This window comes from Verticillium alfalfae, genomic scaffold, assembly GCF_000150825.1.
Source record: "Verticillium alfalfae VaMs.102 supercont1.14 genomic scaffold, whole genome shotgun sequence".
In the NCBI taxonomy this organism is placed as follows: domain Eukaryota; kingdom Fungi; phylum Ascomycota; class Sordariomycetes; order Glomerellales; family Plectosphaerellaceae; genus Verticillium; species Verticillium alfalfae.
Window position 1 is genome coordinate 970727 of NW_003315025.1, and position 10499 is coordinate 981225.

The 10499-nt window shown below is 55.5% G+C and overlaps 3 protein-coding genes across 3 annotated transcripts; all 3 read left to right on the forward strand.

Moving 5' to 3' along the window:
- Window positions 1–261: 261 nt before the first annotated feature.
- VDBG_09270 (fructose-bisphosphate aldolase) lies at window positions 262–1690 on the forward strand (the record flags this gene model as incomplete). Its single annotated transcript, XM_003000729.1, has 6 exons — window positions 262–375; window positions 446–516; window positions 574–732; window positions 798–991; window positions 1060–1465; window positions 1546–1690. The coding sequence occupies 6 exons, from the start codon at window positions 262–264 to the stop codon at window positions 1688–1690; spliced, it is 1089 nt and encodes a 362-aa protein (XP_003000775.1).
- Window positions 1691–2450: 760 nt separating this feature from the next.
- On the forward strand, window positions 2451–6938 carry VDBG_09271 (PAB-dependent poly(A)-specific ribonuclease subunit PAN2; the record flags this gene model as incomplete). Its single annotated transcript, XM_003000730.1, has 11 exons — window positions 2451–2471; window positions 2775–2947; window positions 3007–3133; window positions 3184–3773; window positions 3824–4237; window positions 4290–4540; window positions 4603–4742; window positions 4953–5355; window positions 5403–5616; window positions 5694–6457; window positions 6679–6938. 11 exons carry the CDS (start codon window positions 2451–2453, stop codon window positions 6936–6938), a joined length of 3357 nt encoding a protein of 1118 aa, XP_003000776.1.
- A 337-nt stretch (window positions 6939–7275) lies between these two features.
- On the forward strand, window positions 7276–10120 carry VDBG_09272 (hypothetical protein; the record flags this gene model as incomplete). The annotated part of the gene is made up of 3 exons (XM_003000731.1): window positions 7276–7700; window positions 8460–9437; window positions 9490–10120. 3 exons carry the CDS (start codon window positions 7330–7332, stop codon window positions 10118–10120), a joined length of 1980 nt encoding a protein of 659 aa, XP_003000777.1.
- Between the last annotated feature and the right edge of the window lie 379 nt (window positions 10121–10499).

The window sequence follows — 10499 nt, forward strand, 5'->3', positions numbered from 1 at the left end:
CACGCGGTTGAGCACCAGAAGGGCCGGCCGGCGGACATGGCGCGCTGCAATATCTTGTCCATTACTGGTGCTTCTATCATCCTCGACTTGAATTTCCCTCCTCCCTCTCTACACCTCACCATCCAATTCTTCCATATATCCTTTTTTGGGACTCATCAGCAACCGATTTCTTCTTGATCACCCTCTTGAAGAATCAATTCCTCTCTCTCAACACCTTCGCATCCTACCCCTCCACCAACTACCCCGCCGTCCATCATCAACATGGGTGTCCTCCAGGATCTTAACCTCAAGCCCGGCGTCATCTACGGCGATGATGTCCTGAAGCTCTTCACCTACGCCAAGGAGAAGGGTTTCGCCATGCCCGCCGTCAACGTCGTATGTTGCTGTCGTCCCGTGCTTCGTCCTGGCGCCGTTTGTGCATTCGCTTACCCCGCCAACTTCGCAGACCTCCTCTTCCACCGTTGTCGCTACCCTCGAGGCCGCCCGCGACTCCAAGTCGCCTGTCATCCTGCAGTTGTACGTCTGAACCGAATCTTCGTCGCTTCACTTTGCAGCACAGCTAACAAAACACAGCTCCCAGGGCGGTGCTGCCTTCTTCGCCGGCAAGGGCGTCACCAACAGCGCCGAGAAGCAGGAGGCTTCCGTCGCCGGTGCCGTTGCGGCCGCTCACTACATTCGCGCCATCGCTCCCGTCTACGGCGTCCCCGTCGTTCTCCACACCGACCACTGCGCGTAAGTTGCGAGAATTCGTCTACCTCTAGGCATTTTGGCACTCCCCCGCTGATCCCTCCAATCAGCAAGAAGCTTCTGCCTTGGCTCGATGGCATGCTCGACGCCGATGAGGCCGAGTTCAAGAAGAGCGGCACTCCCCTCTTCTCTTCCCACATGATCGATCTCTCCGAGGAGGATGTTAAGTGGAACATTGACACCACCGCCGCCTACCTCAAGCGCTCCGCTCCCATGAAGCTCTGGCTCGAGATGGAGATTGGCAGTAAGTTGTGAAACCCACTCACGATTCTTTCGCCCAAAGGGATCATCACATACTCACACACGCGACAGTCACCGGTGGTGAGGAGGATGGCGTCAACAACGAGGACGTCGACAACAACTCCCTCTACACTCAGCCCGAGGATATCTGGGCCATCTACGAGGCCCTTTCCGCCATCAGCCCCTACTTCTCCATTGCCGCTGGCTTCGGCAACGTCCACGGTGTCTACAAGCCCGGCAACGTCAAGCTTCACCCCGAGCTGCTGAGCAAGCACCAGAAGTTCGTCGCTGAGAAGCTCGGCAGCAAGGAGGAGAAGCCCGTCTTCTTCGTCTTCCACGGTGGCTCCGGCTCCACCGTCGACGAGTTCCAGCAGGCCATCAGCTACGGTGTCGTCAAGGTCAACCTCGACACTGATCTGCAGTGGGCCTACCTCACCGGTGTCCGTGACTACGTCACCAAGAACATTGACTACCTGAAGTACGTTTTTTCCTGCCTCCGACACTTGTGTAGATTCGGCGCTTCGTGTTCTGCTTCCTGTTGCTAACCCCCACCCGCAGGACCCAGGTCGGCAACCCCGAGGGCGCCGATAAGCCCAACAAGAAGAAGTACGACCCCCGTGTCTGGGTCCGCGAGTCCGAGAAGACCATGACCGTCCGCGTCAAGGAGGCCCTCGACCACTTCAAGGCTGCCGGCTCTTTGTAAGCGATGAATCCCGCGGGAGACGATGGATTCGGTAATGAAAATTGCTGCCGCAGCACGGTTGGGAGGTGATTAGATTGCTGTAATTGGTAGCAAAGAATGATATCCATGACATGAGTTGCGAAAATCAAGCATGAACACGTTGAAATAGGCCTGCCTGGACTGCCTCGTGCGGACAGGCCCGTAGACTTTGTCTTGACCCTTTGACTGACAGGTTGAGCATGTCTACGACCAGACTCACACAAGTTGTGAGTAATCTGAGAGTGACAGGACTTGTTGCTACAACAATCTAAGCTAAGGTACACTGGAAAATAACCTCGAGAGTTACATGTATACGCCGACACGGCAATCGACGACCCCAAAATTATTCTCGAGAGTAAATCCCCTCGCTATCGCGGCCAAAACTTTGTACTTGCACACTCTTTTACCACAACCTTTCCACAGCTTCCAAAAAAAGCTTCCAGTCGCAAGCGGGGTCCGGGTGAACATCGGCAGAAAGGGAGATGCGACGGAGGTGAACCCCCCCTTGCGACAGCGACAGCTCCCCACCATGCATTCGAGGTCGGCTCCACAGCCTCGTTGCCGCTCCGAGCCCGAGTTGACTGACTACTCTCGACCAGTCCGCGGGACTGTCTCGCGCGCGCGCATTCGAATTTACTCAACGACACGACAACATCTTACCGCACTGCTAGGCGGCATACCTTACCTCTTGCTTTCCTCCTTCCGAAGATATGTTCATTGGGGCGAAGAAACCGAAGCCAAAATGGACGGAGACTGGGATCAGGTATGCAATGCGCGTCCCTTTGCGCGGGGCACACGCGTCGAGCCACCCAGGCAGCCCGGCGATGGCCTCATTCCGTGTCTGCATGGGCGGTCGTGCTTGGATATGATAGCGAAAACGGTTGCTGACCTGTTCTAAACCCCCAGGTCGCCCGTATTCCCTTCCCGCCTCCGGGTGTACGGGCAATGGCAACACCCGTCACAACAATGACGTTTGACCCTCAACAAGAACTCCTCTGGACAGGCAACGACTATGTGAGCTTCGGCTGCTCTCAATCCGCCCGGATCTTCTCTGACTTGATCACAGGGTCGCGTAACATCTTTCTACGGCACCGAGCTTCAGCGATATACTTCTTTCAAAGCCTTTTCGACCCACGGCGATGTACGACAGATCCTCGTTAGCGAAAAGGGCGTCATTGCTTTGGGAGCGCGAGATATTCATATGGCGTTGCGGAGGGGACCGCCACTTTGGCATCTTCAGTATAGCTCTCAGCATGCTGCCACACGGCTGCAATTGCGCATCAGCTGACGTCCAACAGGAGCGACGAATTCAAAGACTTACGATGCATGAATTTCACGTCGAAGGGCCAGGCCGAGATCCTGGTGGCTGGCTTCCAGGACAAGATGTTTGTCATTGACGTCAACAAGGGAGAGATCACCAAGGAGGTACGATGTTCTGCGCTCGTGTATGGGGTCTCACCGCTGACCCGTGCTAGATCTCGACCGAATACTCTTACCAGATCATGAAGAAGAGCCGCTATATCTGCGCGGCCACCAAGGATGGTCTTATCAACATGATTGATCCTGTAAACTACTCGGTCGTGCGAAGCTGGAAGGCGCATTCTGCACTGATCAGCGACATGGACGCGCAGCACGATTTCATCGTTACCTGCGGATTCTCGCTGCGCCAGAGTCAGAGCTACATGCCCGACTCATTTCTCAACGTCTTCGACATAAAGCGCATGACATCCATGGCCCCTATTCCTTTCCCTGCAGGCGGGGCCTTCGTGCGGATGCATCCACGTATGTCCACAACCAGTATTGTTGTATCGCAGACTGGCCAGCTTCATGTGGTCGACTTGATGAACCCCCACACGAGCAATGTGCGGCAAATCAACGTGGTCAACTCGCTCGTCACCATGTTCGAAATTGCGTGTTCGGGCGAAGCAGTGGCGCTGGCCGACTCGGCCTCTCAAATTCATCTTTGGGGCAGCCCCTCGAAGATTCGTTTTGTCGACTTTCCACAGCCGACTGAATTCGCCGGTCCTGAAGCGCCTGCGCCTGCCATTGACTGGACTACTGAAACGTAAGCCAAAGATCCTTGACACGCAATGACGTGAAGCTGACATTATGGAGTCCTCTCAACATGGTCGGCATGCCATATTACCGGGAACCACTGCTTTCAGCATGGCCTGACATGGTTTCTGATGTCGGGGCGCCGCCTCCAACTCTTGACCCCCAGTTTCTTTCTACCCTTAAGGCCACAGAGTTCGGTCTCTATGGGCCAAATACGCGTGGGCTGCGGCGCAACCAAGTCGAAGACACGCGAAAGACCGACAAGACAACTGTGACCGGCATTCAAGCCCCCAAATTCCTCAGCGAAAAGGCGAGGGAATCCTCCAAAACTCCCGGGCAGGCAGCTGGCGCCGAAGATGAGGTTGACGATGCTGCGGCGAAAATGGCCGGCGACCGTAAGACGGAGTGCCCTCCGATGTATCGTAATGTCGAGATCAAATACAGCAAGTTTGGTGTTGACGACTTTGACTTCGGGTATGCACTATTATCCACCTTGATGCCTTGTCAGCTAACCGTTGCCCTGTAGGTATTACAACAGGACGGCCTACTCCGGACTAGAGATCCACATTGCCAACTCGTATGCAAATGCGCTCCTGCAAGTGATGCACTTCACGCCTTTGATCCGGAATCTGGCTTTACAGCATACCGCGACTGCATGCATCGTGGAGACGTGTTTGCTGTGCGAGCTCGGATTTCTTTTCGACATGCTAGAGAAGGCAGAAGGCTCCATCTGTCAAGCGACCAACTTATTGAAGGCGCTGAGCCACCAGCCTCAAGGTATGTCATCTAAGTAGTCCTTGACGGTTCATTGATGGGATGCTCAAACTGATTGTCCGTAGCGGCGGCTCTCTGTCTGCTAGAAGAAGACCTCAACGGCGGCCCACTGCCTGCCATGCTGCAGCGTCTGACACGGTTCTTACTCGACAAAATTGTCGAAGATTTCCGCATTACTTCTCCAGGCGTTAATTTCATGCTTCAGGTTGGGCCCTCCTCGGTCTCCGTGTGCGCTTTCCGTAGGCTGACTTAAGACAGGCCGTTCAAACCGCCGCCACCGAATACATAAGGTGCATGAACTGTCGAAGTGAATACACTCGCCCAAGTCCGACCAATGTCAATGAACTGATATATCCTAATGCGGTAAGTTTTTTTTTGTTAGCTTCTCGAATCCTGGACTGACCGCGTGCGACAGAAGGCCCCGATGCGAAATCAGAAGGCCCCCAAGGTCACTTTTTCGCAGGTGCTCAAAATGAGTGTTGAGCGGGAATTTCCATCGAAGGGATGGTGTCCCCAATGCCAACGTTACCAGCCAAACGCTTCGAGGAAAACCATCAGCAGTGTACCTCAGGTGCTCATGCTCAACACGGCGGTCAAGACTCCTGAGCACCGTAGGCTTTGGGCGAATCCAGGCTTTCTCCCAGAGGAGATTGGCGTCATAGTGGACCATGGCCAATTCTTCTGTTACGAAGGTGAAGATCTGAAGCTCCATCTGCAAAGGGGGATTCACAACATAACCGTCTACTCTTTGATTGGCATGACGATGGAGGTCGAGGCTGGCCCTGGCCAGAAGCCGCACATGGTTGGCATGATCAATGGTAAGATCCTGTGACGGAGAGGCCCCAACGGCGCTAACACTCTTCAGTTGGCCACTGCCAGCCAGAAGCCCCCGAGGCGAGTCAGTGGCATTTATTCAATGACTTTTTGGTTCGCTCGGTGAGCAAGGAGGAAGCTCTCTCTTTCAACGCGAACTGGAAAATTCCATCGGTCTTGACGTTTCAAGTGAAGGAGGCGAACAATATGATGGACACAACGTGGAAGCAAAAGATTGACACCTCGCTCCTATTCACGGACTCAAGGTCAGTGTTCTCGTCCCCGTTTGGAGTCACGCCTTTTGTAGCACCTTCTGATGTTCAGCCAGTCACCTCCACGACAGCAAGACATACCGGACGCTCGATGGTGCGACAGAGCCGCCGGGTCCTGGCAGCATCATTGCACTCGATACCGAATTTGTGGCTGTGCGACAACCGGAGATCGAGATGAACTCCGAGGGCGAGAGGGAAACGATCCGACCCAAGGTATACGCCCTCGCGCGTACCTCTGTCATTCGAGGAGAAGGAGAGGCGGAAGGAGAGCCTTTCGTCGATGATTATATCTTGATTCGGGAGCCCATTGTCGATTATTTGACCGCCTTCTCGGGCATCACCGAAGTGGACCTCAACCCACGCTTGTCGAAACACAATCTCGTGCCGTTGAAGGTGGCCTACAAGAAGCTGTGGATGTTGGTCAATCTCGGTTGCAAGTTCCTGGGCCACGGATTGAAGCAAGATTTCCGAGTCATCAACATCCATATACCCAAGGCCCAAGTCATCGACACGATCGAGCTGTACTACTTACACACGCGCCTGCGAAAGCTTTCGTTGGCGTTCCTTGCTTGGATCGTATTGCGGGAGAACATCCAGAACGAAACGCACGACTCGATCGAGGACTCGCGGACAGCGCTGAGGCTGTATCGGAAGTACCAAGAGTACGTCTCAGCGGGCGTGTGGGAGCAAAGGATCAACGAGATATACAATGTGGGGCGAGATGTTGGTTTCCGAGCTCCCAAGGCGGGTGATCAGGAAGTGCAGAGGACAGAAACGCCTCCGCTACCCATAGAAGGCGGCCCAGGCCCCACGACACCGGTCAGGCGGCCGCCAGGTGCAGGCGGGTCGTTGCTGACGCCAGGGAAGGCATCGCCGTTTCGCTGAGCAAGGCGCAACACGCGTAGACAGTGAAATACATCATCATTAGAATCATCTCATCTGCTTGGGTAAGGTACGCGAAAGTTTTGACATGGGCGCGCGAGGCAAGTCCAGTGAGTCGTCCGAAGACATGCAGAGGGTCTAGTTTGGTGACCCCCCAGCGCACATCAACAACAGTTGCGCGAGGCAATGCTGCAGGCATTTCATCGGCCGGTGTCAACACCTATGAAGAACTATTGACTGACCAAGGCAAGAAGGGCTGCGCAGACGATGGTAGATGGCTCGACATGCCGCGTCTCTCTCGCCGTCGCCTCGACTGCTTGTGCACGACCTTGTTCGAGGCACTCCCACCACAAAAGACGCACAATGCTTCAGCAACGAATACCCAACGCGCAACGCTTTGCAGAGCCCGAGAATTGGATGAGGGCATCAGATGAAATGAAAGCTGTCGTCCAAAAGTCTTCAACTAAACATAGCAACACGATCACATCTGGGATCACGGAAGAGGCGATCGCCAGCAAGTTCATAGGGCTGAGACACACAAGGCTAGCGCCCGTTCCCGTTTTGGACTCTGTATATCCTGACGCGTCTGCTATCATGGGGAAAATAATAAGGACAGCCCCGTTTGGGCCTGCCCATCCCCTTTCGGTCGTACTTCTGGATGGTTCTGTCCTGTTTGGGCGGTACGTTCGATGGTACTTTACTGATTGCACGGCCAAACTGCGGCGGCCGGTTGCTCTTGGTGCATAAAAGAAGCATCCTCCACGCGCGCCCTCTGGGCGAATCCTTCCTTCCTTCTCCTCCTCAGGTGAGTCCTAACCCCCTGCAATGTCTTTGATGTCTGCACAGGTTTCGACAGCGTCGGCCTCGTCTTATGGCGATGGTCAGGGTATCAGTCCCTCTGCGTCGGCCGCATCATACGATGCTGGTCAGGGTATCAGTCCCAATGCGTCGGCTGCGTCCGATTCCCTGGATTCCTCGGATTCCTTGGATCACGACACGGTCACAGGTGAAAGTCCTGCCATGGTCCCCCTCGCTCAGCAAGCCGTACGGCGCGTTGTTCGAGTTTCCTCCCGTTCCGTCTCCTCGCGCCTTTCTTCTTCCCGTTCCGCCTCTTCCGCCTCTGCCCGGTCCTGGACCACGTCCTCGCCTGTCCTAGCGAAGCCCGTCTTCCCTGCGGTCGGGTGGTTCGTCAAAGGGTGAGTGTGTTCTTTTTGCTTCTTTCTCTTCTTCTTCTTCTTCTTCTCCTATTTTTCATGCTTTTTCTTTATTATTTTCTCGTGTTTTGAAGCCCTTGCGTGATTTGGAGGCCACTACTGCGCGACACCAAATCGCCCACTTGTGCCCTGGTGTTTCCCTCTGGTCGCGACGCGACGCGACATGTCTGGATGGCCGCAACAACAAATACATACATCGACGCTCGGCTTCCTCCTCGTCTCACGCTTTTCCATTCTTTCCTGCCTACCATGGCTTTCGCCTTTTTCACGGTCAGTCAACAGCGACGTTGCCCACCCTCATCGTCAGCTACCCCCCCTGTCAACATGTCGTTGCACCAAGACATGGAGGGTCCACATTGCGTGAAGCTCCACACCACCTTCACCACCTTCTCTCACTCACCTTACCCACCATCTTGTCATACCCTCCTTGCCTCCATCACCTAGCAAGTCTCACCTTACCCACCACACATATTCACTGTTCCATCCCATCTCAGCGCCACTATCCCAATTCCATCCTCCACTCACATCTTCATCTTCGTCATTCATCCTTCATCTTCATCATCCGTCCTCACCATACCAAATCAAATCATGATCATCCCCTCCACTGTCCATCATGACTTCCCTCAATGCTCGCCCTATCCTTGTCATATATCCCTCGATGCCTTCTGTCCTTTCTCTTTTCATATCTCTTGCCTTATCACACTTCACATCCTCCCGCTTCCAGATGCTGACTCCTTCCAGCATCTGGTGTCCCCTTCCTCCCAAGGTTGAACTGACCCTCAGTTCTTCCGGATACATGGATCGCGGCGCGGAGCACCGCCGGCCCATTGTACCAGCCGTTCCTTCGAAAGGGTTCCCACCTGGATGGACCCCTCACGCTCATTTGCCTGCCGGGATTCCTCACATTGAGCGCCAGTCGGTGTCCAGTGTACAATCCTGGCTCCTGGATCGGGTTCATGGCGACGCCCCTGGCTATCCTGGCAACCCGAACCGCGCCTTTCCTTTCCTTCCCGGCTCCGTGACGGATTCGACCCGGTCTTCTGGAGTCTCGAACCTTTCTGCTTCGCAGTTAGGCGCCCCTGACAACAGGAATCCATGGTTCGATCTCGTTCACTCGGCGACTCAGTCCAAGGCTACCTTTGAGAAGGACGTGGACTCTCTCGTCGTGGACTGCTGGACCGACCTCGCCCGCAAGGTGCGCTTGACGCGTGCGCAACGCCAACTCGAGGACGTCCACCGGTCGACCGCTCTTTACCAGGTATTCACCAAGCACATTCCCAGGGTTAAGGCAACCAGGCACATGGGTATGGGTCGACAGGCTTGGCCTTCGCTCATCAACCATGTGCGCCAATATCGCGCTGCCGACATCGCGGATCAGGTCCTCTCTCAGCCCCAGGCCGAATTGTGGGATTACCGGCCGCCTTCCACTCGTTTACCCAAGTGCATCGATGATGCCTTTGCTTCCTGGGACGCCCGCGAGGATCCCGATATCGCCATGCCCTTCGAAGAGGTCATGAAGGCCAAGGAACACCTTGACAACGCCTTTGACGGTTGGTCCGCCATTGGCGATGTCTCGGTTTCCCTGGGTTTTGAGGCCAAATTCGCTGGCATGGACTTCGATTTCCCTTCGGACGACGCGGAGCAGGAGCAGGAGCAGGAGCAGGAGCCTGACCTGGAGACGGACGACTCCACCGACACTCATTCGATTCCCGATGCCATGTCGCTGCCTACTTCCGCCGAGCGCATTTGCGCACTGGAAGAAGTATGACAGCGATGTTGACCGTCGGGTGGACGCCTGGCAGAGGGCTAAGGGTGCTGCGCTCTTGCGCATGCCTGTCCTGGCTCCTCTGCCTACCGACACTCCTTCACCCGAGAAGGCCCCCGTGACCGACTCTTCCATTCCTTATGCGGACGACATGTGGTGGGCGACTCCATTCGACCGTACCGTTATCGAGCCTCTGGAGGAGCGCCCGTTCAACGACCCCCTTCTGGAGAAGGTCCGACTCTGGCAACTGTCCAAGGGCGATGCCCTGTTCCGTGCCCCAGTATTGGCGCCTCTTCCCGATGACACTCCTTTGCCTCCCGCGACCGAGGAAGGGTCCTTCGACAAGATTGATTCTAAGCCCCAGGGCGAAGATGAGGCTTCCGAGGAGGATTCCTTCGCTTCGGCGCAGTCCACTCTTTTGACCGAAGGTTCTGCTCCTGTTTCGACCTCTTGCTCCCCCGACACTCCCTTGACTCCAGGTTCTTTCCCTGAGGACGGCTTCGACATTGATGTAGCTCCTGTACGCTCTGCTCAACGGTCCCTCCCTTCGTGGAGCACCGTCGGCAAGGTCTGCTTGGGTGCTGCGGCTCTGGCTCTCGGTATTGTCTCTGGATGGTTCCTTTCTGGTTCTTGCTAGGTCCCTGGTTTTCGACTTCCGCACGGATTGGCACTGACCTGGCTCGTGGTGCTGAGGACGGAACGCGCCAGCGGACCGGAAGCGCTGCACAGGTCTTCCTTTCAGGTCGGCTTTCGGACGGATTGGTCCAGGCCTGGCTATGGCACCGATGATGGTACGTGGAAGCGAGGCAAAGCGAGGTACCAGAAGCGGTCTTTGGCCGTGGAAAACATGCCCCTACTTTGTGGGAAGGGTGCCTCACCTAGTGGAAGCGTACGGAGGCGCTGGCGCTGATGACGGTTCGTGGAAGCGAGGCAAAGCGAGGTACAAGAAGCGATCTCTGACCGTGGAAAACATGCCCCTACTTTGTGGGAAGGGTATCTCACCTCGTGGAGGCGTA